Below are 20,031 nucleotides of genomic sequence, written 5' to 3'. Positions count from 1 at the left end.
TTTTATATCTATCTCCAGCTGGGTATCTGTGATGACGTTGAAAGTATGACCCACATTTGGGAAAAATATTCAGAATAAAGAGGTAAAACACCAGGTGTGTGTGTGTGTGTGTGTGTGTGTGTGTGCGTGTGTGTGTGCGTGTGTGTGTGTGTGTGTGTGTGTGTGTGTGTGTGTGTGTGTGTGTGCGCGCGCGCGTGCGTGCGTGCGTGTGTGTGTGAGGGAGAGTTTGTTTCAATGTTTTTTCTTACAATGTGTTGACATTCAACCAGGCAGGGGTTAATTTCGTCATTTCCCATGTTCACCGATGGAAGCCGTCCGCGACATTTCCAGTATACACAGGAGGGGTATTTGAACATCAGCACTGACTGCAGCAGGCAGATCAGCCTCACAATCTGCTGGCTGATTCATACTTTCCACTTTTCAGTGATCACCAGACAGATGTTGGGAACGCTTTTCAGAGAATTGCCATTATCGTATTATTACAGTGGTTTCCAAGACGTTTAAATTAAGCCGAGGGTGGGGAAAGACTGCCCCTTGCAAAAATAACATGTGTAAAATGTGAGGTTTGCACGGTACCGTCTTGCGCACGCACTGCTTCACTCCTGCGAACAACGTGAAACGGACTCCGCAAGTCATCATTTTGGAGCGCATGAAAGCTGTATTGTGTGGACAGAATGACTTTTAAAATCCATTGCATGTTATTCATCTTCACTTTTCTACAAGAGGGATTGTCAGTCGAATATGAAGCACGTGTTGGAGCAAATAACGTTCTTTTACAGGTAAGGATTATTAGTCTATTCTTGTTGAATGGCACACGTGTGATTAGGCTACATTTACAGGCACGCTTGTGTGTGTGTGTGTGTGTGTGTGTGTGTGTGTGCGTGCGTGCGTGCGCGCTTGCGTTTTTACACAACCTATAGGCATAGCTATCGTAAAAATAGATGAAACGCATATTAATTTATAAACTACATTAAACAGGCCACAGGGTCATACATTGCACAAAATTAGGCTCGATACGATTGATTTTCGTTGTATTAATGTATATTTAATTTTCATATAAACAGTTTAGTTATTCCATGCAGCCTTAAAACAATTTGTTTATGTTAAATTCCCTACAATCTCCAGGATATGTGGTAATGTATTGACACAGCAATGATTTGTGTGCAAAATTAACATTTGAGACCAAACCATGCCCCCTCAGTGCCCCTTCATACAGTGAAAGCATTTATTTCCAGTTCCAGTTCCCTGCCATTCATGAATGGCTTTGATTCAGACTATTTTGACACAAAATCTAGACCCAACCTTCACACACAGATTGTGGAGATTACTTAAAAAAGGAGGCTTGTTTGTGTGTAAACAAAATATAGCATAACTTAACTTTGATGTAGTAGCCTATATATAAGATATGGATTAAATTACTATGAATGTGAAATTCTCAGATTTGTTTTGTTCAATTAATAAGTTCATCATGCTATCTTCCACACAAAAAACATATACAACTCAAAACTAAGCTACAACTGAACTCACTCAAAAACAACTCTTCTATGCAGTTGTGAAATGCATTTTTTTGTTTCTCTTCCAGAGAGTGAGACGTCAAAGCAAACCAGCAAAGCCAGTGGTAAGTCTGTATAGGGCATCCCCCCCCCACACACACACACACATACACTATTGAAAAATATGAAGCTTATTGTGTAAGATATAGCGAATCAGCTTTTCAGCATTAGCTTTCAGCAGTTTGCTTTCCGTAACAAAAACCTTATGACATTCTTACGAATGTCCATTGCCAAATTCAAACAATGTAAGACCCCAAATGTACAAGAATAGCAGTGGTGACAATGTGATCTTCATTATTTCTTTCTTCACTTTGTACAGATGACTTATGAAGGTCTTTTTGGTGTCATGTAACGTCACTGTGCATTTTTTCCAAAATCTGGATTGAAACAACATGCTTAATAAGTTGTCTTGCTCTTTTAGAGACTAGTATCGTGGAATACAGAGCTAACATACAAGTACATATATTGATATAGAACAGAACAGCTCTAAACAGTGACTTCATTAGTACCATCATTAAACATCATTTCTATATGCCTCAAGCGTGCAGAAGCAGTGGTAAACTGAAATTATATGAACACATCTGTTTGCTATAGAGAGTGAACCACAACTTTCCTAGATGCCAGTGAACTGGAGGGCTGCTGTGCCCCTCTACTTCTGGTCTGTCTCCTGGTCCTGATGTGGCTAGAGCTGACCAGGTTGGTCTCAGCAGGCGCCAGTACTGCTTAAAGTAAACAAGAGGAGGCGAGAGATACCATGCATGGGAACTGCTTTGTGTTTTGTTTGAACTTGTCAAACCAAAGCCAGGACCATGCTTGATCCACCAATGGCAATGATAAAAATACATATGAACAGGGTTACAATTATGTGACTTTCCATCCTGCTCCCTACACATAAAAATACTTCAACTGAAACTGTACATGCTTGACCCATGAGGGTCCTGTCTTTCTAATTTGCAATGTCACAAAATAAAACATTTACGTGGTGGGGCACTCATAGTCGATGAATGGATTAATTGGCAGATTTGTATTTGCTTTTCCCCCCCATACACTTCCCCTGTAAACTACCTATAATCTCTTTAATTCTGCCAGTGTGTATTAACTTTCAATAGCCAGCAGCGATTGTGAAAACAACATTAAAGTGTTTTAATTGTCACCCTCACCAAAACATCTTTGGATGACTGAATATGCTGCAAACACAAGTGTACAGAGTTGTTGATTGAATGCAGGATTATGTTATGTGCAAAGAAGCCCCTGCATTTCTACTTTAACATGACTCTCATCATATACTGTATATATATATATATATATATATATATATATATTAGAGAGAGAGAGATATTAGAAGTATGTTTCTATGTTGCATTTCAGTTGAAGGTGACAGACTACCATGTGAAATGTTCAGTGGTGTCCCGCTACGCCCTGACCACAGTTCAGAGTTCAGTGTGGAACCAGCTGCCCCTCACCAAGGAGTCTGCCTTCGAGGTGGACCTGCCTTCCTCTGCATTCATCTCTAACTTCACCATGTGAGTCTCAAAGTCAAACGTTAACCATCTTTTTAGCAATGAAATTTACTTTTGGCATGCTGCAGATATAATAGAGCCATAATACACATGGGATGAGCCATTAAATAAATGCAGCCCAGTCGGTGATGGACAAAATCCAGAAATAAGACTTCAGAGGGGTTATGTTAGGAACCCAAATTCCGGTTGAGAGGAGACACATCATTGGATTACCAAGAGGGCTGGAAACCACTGTCCTTTAAAACTGCTAAATATAAAGAAAACAAAATAAGCCACCATTGCAGGCCCAACAGAAAGAGAGCGGAAGCAGGTGAGGGGGGTAGAGCCTCAGGGCAGATGAATACCAGGCTTTGTAAATACAAGTTAAAAAGTTAATAGAGAAAATGACAGGAATATGCCAAGTCTTATCCCCGTTTCTGCTCTGCACTGTTTACCAAGGCACCATGCCAATGCAGACATACTGAAGGTCCCACGCACACATGTGTGCATACCGTACCGAACATTTCACATACACATTTGCAGATTTGCATGTTGCAAAAACACCAATCTGGAAAAACATGTAGTTTTTACAACCTTACACTGACGTGTGTGCTATACATAATCACTAATTTCTCCCTTATTCATTCTATCTCTCTCTCTCTCTCTCTCTCTCTCTCTCTCTCTCTCTCTCTCTCTCTCTCTCTCTCTCTCTCTTTCGCACGCACGCACGCACGCACGCACGCACGCACGCACGCACGCACACACACACTAGCACATACATGCCCATTTTTACACATATACTCAGAAGTTATTGCCAAATGCAATGCACATCATGGACTATCCAGAGGAAAATAGCTGTGGCAAATGTGTTTCTTTGGTTCTGTGGCACTTCTGTGTCTCAGACTGAGAGCACTACTGTGTTCCATGTGTGTAGGTCACTCAAGTAAAGCCATTCCCTTACCTTCTCAGCCACATATAAATACAAGTAACTCCATTTTCCACTGGGCTCTCCCATGCCATTCGGCTGTGTTTGAAACAAGACCTGTTTCAAGGCTGTGGGTTTATTTTGGTTGGCCCTTGTTGTTTTTCTATTTGGATATATTTGTTCAAAGAACTTGACCTTATTTTAGCACCTTGTCACGTGACAAGAGCAACGGCGGTAGGAATCAGAGAACTGGGCGGTGTGACTTGGATTACGCCCTCAAGCTGAGGTTTCTGTTGGGATTTTGTTGGGTGTAGCATGTGTATACTGCCTCATAGGTACAAAGTGCTTGCTTGATCCTTTCCACTCACCTCTGCTAAAAACCCCACCTCATGTTTCATGTTTTCAATGCAAACTACAAACACAATATATATGTTTGTGCAGAGTTGAAACAAGCTACTACTTACAGTATAGCCCAGCGACTTGCATAATACCTCCCTAGCTGGGGGGTGGGGGCGGGGGCGGGGGCTGAGCGGTACATGTTTGGTTTCCCATGCAGGAGCCCGGGTGCAAATGTTAAGGAGCTAAATAAAATAAAGCATGCTAAATTTCCCGGTGGCATTAGATTCTATATGCTGTGGCTCCCATAGAAGAGAGTCATGTGTTATTTCTCCGTCCTCTATCCCATCAGCACCTCCAATGGAAAGGTGTATGTTGCCCAGGTGAAGGAAAGAGCCGCCGCCAGGAAAATTTACGATGCTGCAAAGAAGCAAGGAAAAACAGCCGGCCTCGTTGCTACCAAGTTGGTATTTTGAACCTGTAGCTATAGCACTTCACAATTCCATTTTGGAAAATCATTTTAAGGGGTGATGATTTCCTGGACATGCAGCAAGTAATTTTTTTCGGACACTGTAATATGCAAACATTGTCTTTTTTTTGTGTGATCAAGTTTTTTTTTTTTATTTTTTTTTTAAAAAGGGGTTTCCCCCCACCCCACCCTCCCACCCCACAGGTTGAACAGCGAAACAGATACAAAAATGACAATACATCAACACATTTTTTTAAAGCAAGACAGGTACTTAAAATAAAAGAAATAAAAGAAGAAAAGAAAATAACAGTCATCAGAGATGTTGGCATGATTTAAGTTTTTCTAATGCTGTGGATAAGATGTCAAGTGTGTTTTCTTGTGCCCCATTGGATCGAGCTATAGAGAGTTCCAGAGAGTCCATTAATGAGAGGATCCATTGTGAGACCTATGCAAACATGCAAACATTGTCAACAAAATCAAGCTACTCTTTATTGTACTCCTTGTGTTACAGAGAGAGGGAGATTGAGAAGTTCCGTGTAGCAGTGAGCGTGCCCTCAGGGGAGCGAATGTCCTTCTCCCTTACTTATGAGGAGCTGTTGCCACGGCGGCTTGGACGGTATGAGCTCAGTTTGGGTTTGAGGCCCAGTCAGCCAGTCCAGAACCTCACCCTGGACGTCAGTATATCAGAGAGGACGGGCATCAGCTTCATCAAAGTCCTACCACTCAAAACGAGTCGACTGCTCTCCAACACTGTCCAAGGTAAATTGTTGAGAGGCAGACTGAGGGTCATGTCAAAAAACAAATAAAACAACTGATGTCATAGAGGACTGCTGTCACAGACTGGCCACCTGGTCAGGATCCACATTGGGTGCGATGTGAATACCAGGATCCACATTTCTTCATTGTATGGCATTGGCATTTCTTTGGAGAGTTAGTTTCAATAAAGACTCTTGGTTTCTCACCTCTATAACCTCAACTTATTTTCTATAAAATAATTCATATGGTAGCTAGCAGCTACCACATGGGAATGAATGACATGCTCAGTCTGTTGACATGCTCTCCTGCAGGGGATGGTGATGCGCCTGCATCCACACAGATCCAGCAGAGTAATGGTTGTGGCCGCGTCCGCTACAGCCCCACACTGCAGCAGCAGAACAGTGTCTCCACGAAGGGCCTCAACGCAGACTTCATCATCCAGTATGATGTGCAACTCACAGACCTCATGGGTGATGTCCAGGTGAGCACCTGTGCATTTTAGCCTCATCAGCCCCTCAGTGTATGCTGTATTTGAGTCAGTCACTCTGCACACTCACTGTGACGGCTATGGCCTCTGTCAGGGTGTGTGTGTGTGTGTGTGTGTGTGTGTGTGTGTGTGTGTGTGTGTGTGTGTGTGTGTGTGTGTGTGTGTGTGTGTGTGTGTGTGTGTGCGTGTGCGTGTGCGTGTGCGTGCCTTAATCTTGTCTTTCAGTGTGCTGGGTCCTGGTTGGAGAGTGGCAGCTGGCCAGGACCTCCAATTACAATAAAAGAGACACCTTTCACAATGCACTTCCTCTTTCATCTGGGCCACACAAGCAATGTTCTGGTGTGGCCATACCTTGCTTTTGTGGCCCAGATGAAAGAGGAAGTGCATTGTGAAAAGTGTCTCTTTTTGCCTTAGCAATTCTTTAGTTTGTGGCAGTTTAGCCATATTTTTGTCGGAGACTGTCTTTTCTGTTCTACTCAATTTATTCTATTTTAAATAAACATTCATTTTTGCATTTTATCTCTCGATGTTTGCCTTTATTTGTTGTGGTCTGTGAGCTGGGCCATATAACATACAGACTGACACAAATTTGCAAAGAACACAGTCAGAAAGGAGTTCTCTGCGATACCCTTATACCTGCGATATGTTTTTTTTGTGCCTCTATCTCAGGTGTATGATGGCTACTTTGTGCATTATTTTGCACCACGAGGGCTTCCTGTGGTTCCCAAAGATGTCATCTTTGTGATTGATATCAGTGGCTCTATGATTGGTGCCAAAATAAAACAGGTGCAGTAGGAAAAACAGAATGAAAACATATCTAAAGACGTCAAATAGTTGACATGCAATATGAAATAACATGTTCTGTTGGTGATTTTATAGACCAAGCAGGCCATGGGAACCATTCTAGGAGATCTTCGAGAGGGAGACCACTTCAACATCATTACCTTCTCAGACAAGGTTCACACCTGGAGGAAGGGACGCACCGTTCGGGCAACTCGCCAGAATGTGCGAGATGCCAAAGACTTTGTGAAGAGAATAATTGCTGAAGGATGTGAGTTGGAATGTGGAATTATTCACGAAATCACAAAATCTATTATAAAAGCCTTTAAAAAAATATATATATATTTTTGTTTTGCTCAATCCAATTTATTTGATATTCATTCATGTTTTTTCCTCCATCATCTGTTGCTGATCCTATCCTGCTTCAGGGACCAACATCAATGCAGCTCTGCTTTCAGCTGCCCAGCTTGTCAACCCCCTTCTCTCTGTCAGCCCTGGCCAGTCCTCGTCTTCTGGGGCACGCCGTGTCCCTCTGGTGATCTTCCTAACCGACGGAGAAGCAACCATTGGTGTGACAGCGGGCGACACCATCCTCAGTAATGCCAAGAATGCTCTGGGCGATACGTCTCTGTTTGGCATAGCGTTTGGGGACGACGCAGACTTTGCACTTCTGAAACGCTTGGCCCTGGACAACCGCGGCGTGGCTAGAATGGTCTATGAGGACGCAGACGCCGCATTGCAGCTGAAGGGCTTCTATGATGAAGTGGCCAGCCCCTTGCTGTCTGACGTACAACTGTCCTACCTGGACGATCAAGCATTTGATGTCACACATTCCCTTTTCCCAAACTACTTCCAGGGCTCTGAGCTGGTGGTGACCGGGAGGGTTAAGCCAGGGATCAAGGATTTGAAGGTGTCACTGAGTGCTGTTGATTCAAAGCAGAGCATGAGGGTGGATAATAATGTGTTGATCCCCAAGGAGAAGGGGAATGGGACTGCAGAATCAGTAGGCTGTGTTGAGGGAATAGAGGGAGTCTCCAGCTTTGTACATCGACTCTGGGCTTATTTCACCATCAAAGAACTGCTGCTGGCTAAACTGAAGAGTAATGACCCTGCAGCACAGAGGCTACTGGCAGACAAAGCCACCAACCTCTCACTCAAATATAACTTTGTCACGCCGGTCACGTCTTTAGTGGTAGTAAAGCCCGATACAGATGAGGCAACTCCGTCTCCAACCACTACCACTATTAAACCCACCACCTCATCTGGCACAACCACTACTACGACCAGCACGGTCGCAACTACCACCAAAACAGCCTGGAAGAAGGCAAGCTCACCTTCTAATCACAAGCCTGTTAAAACTAAATCAGATCCTGCAGCCACTAAGCCTCCAAAACCTCAGCCACCTCCTGGACGCCCCACATACACCCCTCAACCTAAAAAGACCTCCTCCACGTTGCCTCCATCAGGGAGAACAGTGGCATCACCGTCCATCAGGAAAACCACTACAACTTCTAGCCCAACTTCAGGCAAAACAGCTCCAGCACCTCTCTCTGGGAAGATCCCCACTCCCTCCCCTAATTCTCCCAAAACAGCCTCTGCTGCTCCTCGTAGGAGAATCTCCTCCTCTGTGCTGAACTCCCTAAAAACCGCCCCTCCACCAGCACCCAACAAATCCTCCACCCCAGAGCCTCATCTAATCAAAACAAACCCTCCCACCACAACAAGAACCTCCACTACACTCGGTGCATCCACTACAACAACACCACTCATCAGAACCGATCCCGTAACCCCGCCCGTGACAGTCCTCCCGCCCGTCAGAGTGACACTGCCCTCATCAGAGACAGAGAACAGCTCCATGTCTGTCACAGACGCTCCCCCACCAGACGTCACCGCCATGCCTCAGGTGTTACTGACCCCCCTGACGTCCCCCAGTCCGGCCCCAGCTCCAGCCTCGCAAGACAACAGTTCAGATTCAGACTTGGATATAGATATTACCATACTAGCCACATTGGTTTCTGGAACATTTGCACCAATGCCTGGTGCAACCGATGGACCAAAACTATGGGAGGCAGCAGGGCTTCTGGGTAGGTTGTCCGCTCTACTTTGCGTTATTGGTCAATGAGTCAAACTTATAATTATGCTCTTAGAAGTGCCGTGTTGAATAATGAAACAGTGCAGTCATCATTCTCTTTTCTTTTGCGGCCTGAGCACCTCTGGAATGCCCTGCCTGAAGATTTATGGCTAAGTCAGTGTCATCTTTTAAATCGCTTCTGAAAAGTTCTTTAGATGTAATAGGCTTTCTATGTTTAAAATAATTGATATAAGTATTTTTGTAAATCTCTATGGGGAAAAATGAATGACGTGGCATCAGAAAACCACGCCCACTGCTATGCTCTATACGGACGCATCGTAAGGTTTGTTTATGGTTATGTCTCTGAGTCATAGTGACGTGGCTGTGGTCTGCCGACCAACCAGACAAAAAATAATAATTATACATATCTCATTGCCATCGACAATGAAAGGAGAAATTAGGTCAAATGTCCGCCAAATATGACGTAAAATGTTCGCAACACAAACATTAAATGTCATTGACAATGAAGGGAAAATTCACGTCATCTTATCCCCACACGTCTCATATTTGCTATCGACAATGACAGGAGAAATTAGGTCAAATATGACATACATTTGTGGCAACAGGCAGTCTGGTTGGCCAGTATGAGATGATGTATGATGATGTACGATGATAAGAACGCCCCTCACTTCACACAGGTGTGATTTTTTACATGTGATTTTGAATTGACTTTTGTTGTTTATGCCTATGGATGGTTGGCATTGTAAAGGCCTTTATAAATAAAGTATATTATTATTATTTTTATCATTAGTAGCACATTAGTAGCATGCATGCCTAATGCAGAATTTAAATGTTGTCATGTTCTGTATTTCTCCACTAGATGTCTCTACCTCCATTCAGATCCAGAGAAAAGGTGAATAGATATTCTTTACTTGTATTGACTCACTGCTTTCACATGTTTATTACATTTTAAATGACTGTTCCATTATAATCAGTTGCAATTGAGTTTGAAATGTAAATCTTATTTTCTCTCCTATATCGATTTATCATATAGATATTGACCTTGTGAAAGGTGAGTGTTATTAATATTTCACAAACTGTAGTTGCAATGCTGATATAAATCTGGACTAATCTTCCCTAGCATGGTACTGAATGTACTGTAGTACACTGAGTTTTATTTCCTCCCAACATTTGAATTTCTTCCTTCTATTTATCAGACTTTGACGCAACTTATGATTATGACTACGATCTCAACTATCATTCCTGTAAGTTTAAAATCCTCCTCTGCAAGAGTAAATTCAGTTAAATTTCAAAAGATTCTGATATGATTCAATGTATTATTTTTTATTTTCAGGGGATGATACCGCTGATGCAGAATCATTTGGTAGGTAATGGGTGGTGTTTACAGCAATGGTATTTATCACTTTAAGATATCACTAATTATCTTAATAATATGCAGCTTGCTTGCAAACCTTATTTAGACCTGTCATTGATTCCAGTGCTTGGGCTGGAGGAGGACTGTCCTTTAGTTGAATGTCTTGTCCTTTTAGACCCCCCGGCGAGACTGAGCTCTGTCAGAGTCTTCTCTTCTTCAGGTAGGCGTACAATCTTCTATTAACCACACATGCATGGTCATTCGTAAACCCACTGAGCAATAGTCGTCTATTAGACCAGGGGTTCTCAACCCGTGGGTCGCGACTCCTCTGGGGGTTGCCAAATTATTTTGGGGGGTCCCCAAATTATTGAAAAAAAAGAAAAAAAAAATATATATATATTTTTTTGCAACTGAATGGCTGGGAAATGGAAATGAAGAGTTTACATATAGTACACATATACACCTTCCCTAATGATTATCTGGTTTCAGTATTTATTGTCTCCACCAGGCCGAAGGCATGGGGAGAGAGTATGTTTTGCACTCCGTCCGTCCGTCCGTGTGTCCGTCCGTGTGTCCGTCCGTCCGTGTGTCCGTCCGTGAACAGCTAATCTCTGGCACCGTTGGCTTGATCGCAGCCATACTCTGCACACACACTCCCTGAATGCCAGAGCTGAACCTCTGCCCCAAAGTTTTAACATTGGCCTGTTATAGCGCCACCAGGAGGCCGCTTTGTGCAAAACAAATGTTTTGACAGTACACCTACAGATTTTGTCCAAACATTACGCAAATTGGTACACAGTCTCTCTAGAGCAATTCAACGAAACGGGTCTTTCAGATTTTTCAGACTTCATCCTGATTGGCTAAGATTGGCTTCCAAAGTTCGCAGGAGTGCTCCGTTTCAAACAAAATGCTGCAAATCATGAACACATGGTGTGATTTCCGTGAAATTTTGCACGCACATTCCCAGTAGGTCGAGGAAGAAATGCCACTTGAATATTTTCAACTCAGCCTCATGGTGGCGCTATAACTGGCCGATTTGTGTTTTTACCTATAACTGCACCGATCTGTGTAAAACCATGTATGCACACTCCCTAGAGGCCAAGGAAAAACCTTTGCCTGGAATTTTTCACATCTGCTCTTTATAGCGCCACCAGGAGGCCGACATAATGTAAAACACATTTTCTAATATTACTCCTTCAGATTTTATCCAAATTTCACGCAAATCGGTACACATGCTCTCCATAGTCATGTGATCATGTGATTTGTTTGATTTCTCATAATTATCCATCCTGATTGGCTACGATTGGCTTCTAAAGTTTTCAGGAGTAGCCCGTTTTGTACCCGTTTTGTACAAATCGCCACAACTCCTCAACGCAGCGTCCGATTGCGGTGAAACTGGGCATGCCTATTCCCACTAATGAGACGTAGCTTGCGAAGTTAGTTCATTCAGACAACCTCAAGGGGGTTCATGCCATGCTCAAGGCGCATACTATACTCAAGGGGTTAACATGCTGCATTACTATGTGGGTGTACAGTGTGTGCAGTCCCTCACGTCATTCGCCGATGCGGCAGTCAGCTGACCAATTGGGCGGGCTACTTAAGCTCACCAGTCTGCATGCTCTTCCTGCCTTCCTCTGCATATGGTCCCCGGTTGTATGCGATGTTTTTTGTTCCTCGTGGTTGTTGCTGCTGCTATTGCTGTCCGTGTGTGCAGCTACTTCTGCTTAAATCATGCTTCTCAGCTACTGTCCTTGCTGTGATAAGGGCCTGCAGGTTGTATGCAAATATTGAGTTTGATATGATTCTGCTAATGCTGCTGAGTTCTACTATGTGGCTTCAACAAGCTTCATAATAGCCCGTTTGGTAATTAAGCCGGATGCGCAGTCAGTGCTGCAGCTTCTATTGTAACATGGTATGTGTTCTATAGCCAAGTTCTCATTTTGCTAATGTTTTGCCAAGTCAGCCCAGGTGCAGTGTTTCTCCCATTCAGTGATGGGTCCTCAACTCATGTGCAGTGGTTGCCACGTCCGCTTTTATAAGCAATGTTGGGCTTGTTTTCTGTAGTCAATTGTTCGGTTCTGGTGTTCTGTCATGGATCCAAATGACCGTGTCCAATGAACTGTATTGTTTCAAAGTCGTCGTAGTCAGTAGGGTATATATTGTAAGTTAAGTTGTCACGTGGCGAGTCCTAGTCGGGTACAGGATGGTTCTACACCTGGTTGCTTTCTTTCTCAAGATCTGGCAACTCAGCTGCCTGTTTGTCTCCTAGCAGTTTCATTCATTTTGGAGCAAGACTTCAGTCACACTCTGCTTACCAAAGTATTCCTTAAAACACTTTCTATATGTGCTTTGGAAGTGTTGTCTGTGAGGTAACTACCTTAATTGCAATCTTGATATAGGTTGGTGCTTTTGTAGCCATGTGGTGTTGAGGTTTCCTCATTGCCATGAGGGTTTGTTCATGCTAAACTAATGCTAAAGCTAGCACCCTTTTGCCTGTGATTTATTATGCTTCAGTGTTATGCCTGGTTAACACTAATACATTTATGCAGCTCTAGAAGAGCTTTCTGACTGTCAAGTCATATGTGGCATAGTTATTAATCTTAAAGTCATTCCATGTTTCCAATTCATAAGGACAGTATCATACGTTATGGTTAATTCATCTCAATCCATTTCAGTTATGTGCAGCGTCATTCTAAAGTAGGTTAAAATTGCAAATGCATTTGCAGTAATCTCATGTCAAGTGACATAGCCTACTGTCTACTGCTGTAGATCTGTAGATTTGTTTCTAGCTGTTTATTTTCGGACGTATTTCTCAATGGGCATCATTTAATTAGTGCTTTCTTTTCGTTGTATCATGTCTCAGCTTCACTATCCGGGTTGAGCTGTCTTGGAGAAGAGTTAAAAGCCTTAACAAACTGCTGCCTCCGTCCGCCTCTTCAAGCATATCCAGCTGTCGGTCTAGTCACTCCAGTGTATACCCCCCTCACTCTCTTTGAGGTCAGAAGTTCAGATCAATATATATATATATATATATAGCGTCTTGTCACCGTGTGTCCCATTGCCCATTTGTCACCTTTAATGTTTCAGATTCATATTGTATGTTCTGTTGATCAGTCCTTGAGTAGGACTAGGTAATGGCAGTTGCTTTGTGGGACTGAAGATGTTTCAAAAGGTGGTAGGCTAGCAGCTTGCGTATTGCTTCATTTCTGCACAACTAACATCCACTGCCAGGAGCTCTAAAGTGAAACTCCTAAGCATTAATTCATCACTTATCCGTGAGGGGACCTGGGATGAAGGAAGGCAGCCATAGACGTATGTCTATGTTCGCAGCAAGCTTGGCTTCCGTGTCGCAGTGCTTGTGCGACCTATAGCGTGTGAAAACATGTACGTCACCAAGAGGGGGTGGCGTCTGAAAAGCTTGGGACGGCCCTCTCGTGGGCATTAAATTCTAGCCCACATCACTCAGAATAGAGTGACGGTGGTATGTATTTGTAAATATTAAGCTCGTTCTTGGCGACAACATAGTGAACCAACACCACGTCGGGCCCAAATACATTACAAGGACAAGTTAAATGTTGTGAACAAACACGGCTGTGCTTAGATACTTTGTTGAACATTATGTCTCTGCGCCCATGCGCCGATCCAAGCCATTCTACGTCTTTTGTAAACTCGTCAATCTGGGTTCCTTGATGCTGTCTCCATGCTGGAAAGCTGAACATCTAATTCCGTTTCTGGCTCATTTCCTCGACGTGACCTGCTGTGGCACTTATTTACTGAGCAAGTCTGCACCATTGTGAGGTCAGTTTTGTTTTTGTTTTTCTCAATGCAAACAAGCCAGCAAGTATGGCGGCCGCTACCATGTGACACATGTGTTGATGCCCCCTCCAGGAGATTTTGGTACACCCTATTGGTTGTGTTTTCCCCGGTGCAGCCGGGAAATGTAGTCTGCCAGTTTGTATTCAGACCAGTAATCGATTTGATGTCGCTCAGTACCACTATAGTATTGAGTAACAGCATCAGGCAAATATCACAGTGATGACGTTTAATGTCTATTTAATTCCGCAGTGGATATATCATAAGTTTGGGTTAGTTGCAACTTGCATAGGAGGCCTTTGCTTGTTTCTCCAGTTTCAATTGAAACGGGCCTCCACCCTCAGGGGGCCTCCGAGCGCTGGCTGACTGTCGGGTGTCCCCCGCCACCCTTGGCCTCTCGCTCACTCGCTCACTCATATCTTGTTGTTAATCTACTTAACGTTGCAGTTAGTAGGGATGGGGCCGATTTTCTTCGTGGCCGTTTGGTAGCTACTTGGTAGCTACTATCAGGTGAAATATGTTGTAAGCCTTCATTTTCTGGTACCAGCTCAGGGGCCTCGCTGCTAGTCGAGTCCGCCCAGGGTCTGGGAGGTTGTGGCTCGATCACCGGCTGGGTCATACCAAAGACTCCGGGAAAATGGGAACCCAGTGCTTCCTCCGATCCTCGGCACTCTGCATCAATGGTCGGACTGGAGTAAGTCCCTGCGTCATTCCAGTGTCACGTCCAGGGGCTGTACGTGTACATCAATCCGCCTCACACTTCTGAATCAAGAGTTGGGCTCCTGCCCCGGGCCTCATGACTCTGCAAGGCTTGTTTTTCTGCTCCTCTTAGTTATTGCTTCAAATGGCATTGGATGGCAATCTAAATGAATGCAGTATAAGTTCATAGGTAATGGCATCGATGTCGTCAATTATCTGTCATCGCTTCCTCATAGAAGCTGTTTAGTGTCATGTTAAATAAATTAATACATGTATTAACATTATTAATTATTATAATAAAAATCACACCCGTGTGAACTGAGTGGTGCAAGGTCTTATATAGTCTGATCAGCTATGTCAGTGACGTCACACACTAACCATAGTAACCATGCTCACCTTTGCACGGACACGTAGGTATACAGGTACACAAATACAGACAAAGCTGGTTGTTGGAGTGGTTTGCACCACTCAAAAAATAAGTGGCTATACAGGACAGGCATATATCTTGCTTTCTCTCAAAGCAGATCATGTTTTATCTATTATCTGTGGCTCATTTGTTCATCAGGTTCATGACCCTCAGATATTCTCTTGGTCCTAAGCTTTCTTTCAGCACAAGTCTCAGACGTCCTAAGGTCGCTCAGTCAGGAGATTCACCAATGCTTCTTCAGCTGGCGTTGGTCGGTTGGGGTTTCTTCGAAAGTGATGGTTCTAGTATCTTGCGAAGAAGTAAGTCCATCACCATCACCCTGACCCTGCAGCGCTGTTGATTCTGCAGCATGATTATAGATTGCTCGTATGGAACATAGTAGTGTATCTCATCCCAGTTCTGGACGAGGGTGGTCTTGAACAGTTCTCGGGTCTGCATGACATGAAGCTATTTTAACTTCTTTAAGCTCATATTCAATTGCTCAAAGGCCTCATGAAGAGCATATGCCGCTCATGTAAGTTAATTCATTAGGGGCATCTATCACGTGGGTGTCTAAATAGACTAGGATTAAGATCTAAGGCTTTTCTCTTTAAATATCGGTTTCTCTCTCTTTTAACGGCTTATCGGGCTCGTGTGGTGTGGGAAGTCTCTTCTGCTGATCTTGACCCTCAGCATGATCTCTGTTTCCGATCCGTGCTTAGGATCCCCTATTCACACTTTTAATCATTCAGCCAGGATGAAGTATAAGTAACTCTGTCTCTGCTTGTGTCTTTTAGTTCTGCATTGGGCAACCTGCTTTGGCTGCGTTCTGGACTCCGTAAGGTGGCGCGAGCCCTGCCTAAGCCAGGGCTATCGGTCTTCTCAGCTCATGCCCTCGCTACTCCTGATTCTACTGCCACGCTGATGCGCCAGTTGCCAACCAAACTCAGGCCATGGTCCTCAGCTGCCCATGAATCATTATGTGCATCTAATCAGAAGAGCTTCAGTTGTTTATGCAGGATGTAATGAATGCAAGTGCTGTATCCGATCAGGAATGGTAATCTTATTACCTTGCATATACGGTGGTCGCTGGGTGGAATGCTTACAGGTCGTTATCTCAAGCTTAAATGGCTATAGTAGCATACCGGTTCTCATCTCAAGCTTATGTTCATAGCGGCTCTGAAACAGCGGGCCGGTGGCGTTCCTCTTGCTGACAGAGGGCCGGTGGCGTTCCTCTTGCTGACAGAGGGCTGGTGGCGTTCCTCTTGCTGAGGACGTCGGCGTAACGGTGAATGGTTGCACTACACGCGTGTAGTGCAACAGCAGCAGCAGCAGCAGCAGCAGCAGCGTAGAATATTCCTCTATAGTGGCAATAGCTCAAGCTTAAATGGCTATAGCAGCATACCGCTTCTCTTCTCAAGCTTGAGAAACAGCGGGCCGGTGGCGTTCCTCTTGCTGACAGAGGGCCGGTGGCGTTCCTCTTGCTGAGGACGTCGGCATAACGGTGAATGGTTGCACTACACGCGCGCAGCAGCGTAGAATATTCCTCTATTGGCAATAGAGGAATGGCCTATCGGCGAGCGCAGCCAAGCAGGCCTTTTTCAGCTAAGCTTAAGGTTAGTATGCCCCAGCCGATCCCAGATGGTTGTCTCTCATGCTGGGAGAAGAAAAAAGAAAAAAGAAAAGAAAAAAGGGGATCGGCCGGGGCCCCACACATTATATTTTCTCAAGAGGTAAGCCTCACGGCTCGGCGTGCAGTCATGGCTACACATAGCTCACATAAAAGTTAAAATATCCGTGCAAAATCCAGAAATGCATAGCTTGCATTTCGTCACTATTCTCAGTGGGACATCTGCACGGATGTGTACCGGTTGAGTATTCCCGTAGGGCGTTCCGGTTCTGCTTTGTTGGGGGGGTTGGCATATCCGGCAGGTTCCAGAAATGCATATTTGCATTTCGTCACTGTGTATCCATAGTGGGTCACCTGCCCGGATCAACGGTGAGAGTTCACCGAAAGTATGTGTGTTGGGGGGGTTATTGTATATCTATCTCCCTGCTCTTTATATTCTGTGTTATTGCTTAACCATGCCGAGCAGGGAGAAATCCAGCAGAGCCGAACGCCAAATCTAATATCATATGCACACTTGTTACTCATTCTGCAATAAATATTGGTTTAACTATTCGTGAGTTGTCTGACTGAAATGAGACGTAGCTTGCGAAGTTAGTTCATTCAGACAACCTCAAGGGGGTTCATGCCATGCTCAAGGCGCATACTATACTCAAGGGGTTAACATGCTGCATTACTATGTGGGTGTACAGTGTGTGCAGTCCCTCACGTCATTCGCCGATGCGGCAGTCAGCTGACCAATTGGGCGGGCTACTTAAGCTCACCAGTCTGCATGCTCTTCCTGCCTTCCTCTGCATATGGTCCCCGGTTGTATGCGATGTTTTTTCCCACCTCCTCCCCAGCACCACCACGGCTCTGCTATTTATGTTCCCCATGGGGGGTTATTGTATATCTATCTCCCTGCTCTTTATATTCTGTGTTATTGCTTAACCATGCCGAGCAGGGAGAAATCCAGCAGAGCCGAACGCCAAATCTAATATCATATGCACACTTGTTACTCATTCTGCAATAAATATTGGTTTAACTATTCGTGAGTTGTCTGACTGAACTAGGCTGAGGAAGAAATGCCACTTGACAGTTTTCAAATCAGCCTCATGGTGGCGCTACAACAGGCCAAGTCGCGTCACACACACACACACACACACACACACACACACACACACACACACACACACGTTTATATTACTCCTAAACATTTTGCCAAACATCACACACACTCCTATCCTCCTGGTGGAGACCTGTGCCCAGAAGGGCACTTTTTCTAGTTTATGGTGTATTGTCTCTATTATTAAGGTTATTGTAGCAGTCAATTTATATTGGGGGCCGGGAGGGGGCGGAGCGGGGGTCCTGCACTGCCAAAGCATCTCTGGGGGTCCCCGGCCAAAAACGTTGAGAACCCCTGTATTAGACGTCCGTCTAAAAATGGGTTATAATTGGTCTAAAAATTAAAGTTGTTTAGCGGTCTAAGCTTAGCCTTGACGCTGAGTAGCAGTTTTTTAAACATCTACTGTATATATAGACCGTCTATAGATGTTGAAACGACGTTGTTTCAACGTCTAATCTAAGCCTAGACCACTAAAAAAACGTATATACGTCTATTAGACTATTAAAAAATGCTCAGTGGGAGATGATGATGATGTTACTTTCATGTTTAATGTTGTCTTTTGTAGTTGACGGAGATCCTCATTTTGTGGTTCAGCTGCCAAAGCTCCATCAGAACCTGTGTTTCACGATAGACGGCAGGGCCAATGATGTTCTGAGACTGTTAGAGGACCCAGAGAGAGGTGAGCCATATTCCACAGAGCCATGTTCCACAGAGCAGCATCCTCTCCTGCTAGACATTGAAGCCTATGAAGTTATGCTTCGGCACACAACAGTGTTGCTCACTGATCACACTTTCACTTAAAAGTCAGTTATTTTTGGCAAAGCGACACCATCATGTGAAGAACTATAAATTATGCATAAACATACACATTAAAAACCCCTAATTTATCCATTTGTAACTCAAATGTAACCAAGTGGACCCTAACACTGAGGATTTTTCTATAATTATAGATCCCAACTCAGTTTCCAGTAAAATGGACATTGGAAAGCTGTAAACAGTATTAAATCCACTTTCACATGCTGATATCTGTCTTGTCACATACATCGTTTTTAAAAACACATTTCTCTTTCTGTTGGCAATTAAGGAATCACTGTGGACGGTCACCTCATGGGCGCCCCCTCCAAGCACGGTGTAGAAGAACGCTCTCGAACCTACTTCGACAAAATCACCATCTCCTCCTCCATGGGCACGTCCGGGCATATTGTGATCACCCTCACGTTGGACGCTGTAGTAGTGGAGGGGGAGGGGCGGGACACCTTGCCCATCAATCAGCAAGGCTCCATGACACGCCAGGGTGTGAGGGTCGCCGTGGACAACCACCGGAGCTGTCGGATAGAGCTGGCTAAGGATGTGCGTTTTCTGGTTCTGTTCCACCAGTACAAGCACCCCAGTTATCTGCAAATGGCCCACCTGGGATTCTACATCACAGATGGACAGGGGCTCTCAGCCTCGACTCGAGGCCTTCTTGGTATGTGTTGTGTTGTGTTGTGTTGTGTTTGTATTTTTCTGCCCTCTTTTCTCTGTCAGCTCTTATTAAACCTGCAATCTGGAACTTACTGTATAGTTCAAAGCTGAACTATACAGCTTTGACTATACAGCTTTTCCCCCCATGCGGGAGCATAAACGCGGGAGCATAAACGTATGGATTTCAGCTCCAAATTGATTATCATCCGACCCCTTGTACTTTCCTTGTGTACAGGACAGTTCCAGCATGCCGACATGAGTGTCACTCCTGCGAGGGATCCTCTGGGGGCAGGTGTCCACCGACACAGCAAAGAGGGGATTCTGGCCAGGGGGACGCTAAAGTTGGGGTCAACCTACATGCCTGTCACCTTGCAAGACAAGACTCTCAAGGACACAGTGAGGAAACGCCACCTTGGAAGGTGTTGGGTGGTGCCCAAGGCCGAAGTGGAGAGACTGCTGGGTTATCCATACCAGAGCTATGTGGTGGATCACTTATAAATAACTCAAATTACAATGAATAAATTAACTCCTGGGACAGCCAAAGTCATAATAATCATCGTGGAATGATTATTTGATGAAGGATGAACAAACACTGGGACTCCTGACATGATGTCAGTGAGTCTTACTGAGTCATCCTCAACTCCTCTGAGAGCAAAGAGAGGGGGT

At 44.3% G+C, this 20,031-nt stretch overlaps 1 protein-coding gene across 1 annotated transcript; it reads left to right on the top strand.

The window, feature by feature from the left end:
- Positions 1–546: 546 nt before the first annotated feature.
- Positions 547–20,029, top strand: itih6 (inter-alpha-trypsin inhibitor heavy chain family member 6). Its single transcript, XM_079492597.1, has 17 exons — positions 547–779; positions 1,583–1,618; positions 2,922–3,076; positions 4,666–4,776; positions 5,294–5,541; positions 5,850–6,019; positions 6,695–6,811; positions 6,905–7,076; positions 7,234–8,889; positions 9,757–9,789; positions 9,931–9,948; positions 10,094–10,141; positions 10,231–10,260; positions 10,376–10,471; positions 18,467–18,580; positions 18,986–19,369; positions 19,601–20,029. Exons 1-17 carry the CDS (start codon positions 675–677, stop codon positions 19,861–19,863), a joined length of 3,756 nt encoding a protein of 1,251 aa, XP_079348723.1. The 5' UTR covers positions 547–674; the 3' UTR covers positions 19,864–20,029.
- The last annotated feature ends 2 nt before the right edge of the window (positions 20,030–20,031 follow it).

This window comes from Electrona antarctica (genome assembly GCF_951216825.1).
Source record: "Electrona antarctica genome assembly, chromosome: 2".
NCBI classification, from domain to species: domain Eukaryota; kingdom Metazoa; phylum Chordata; class Actinopteri; order Myctophiformes; family Myctophidae; genus Electrona; species Electrona antarctica.
Note: the sequence above shows the minus strand (reverse complement) of the source record. Positions and strands in the feature narration are given on the sequence as shown.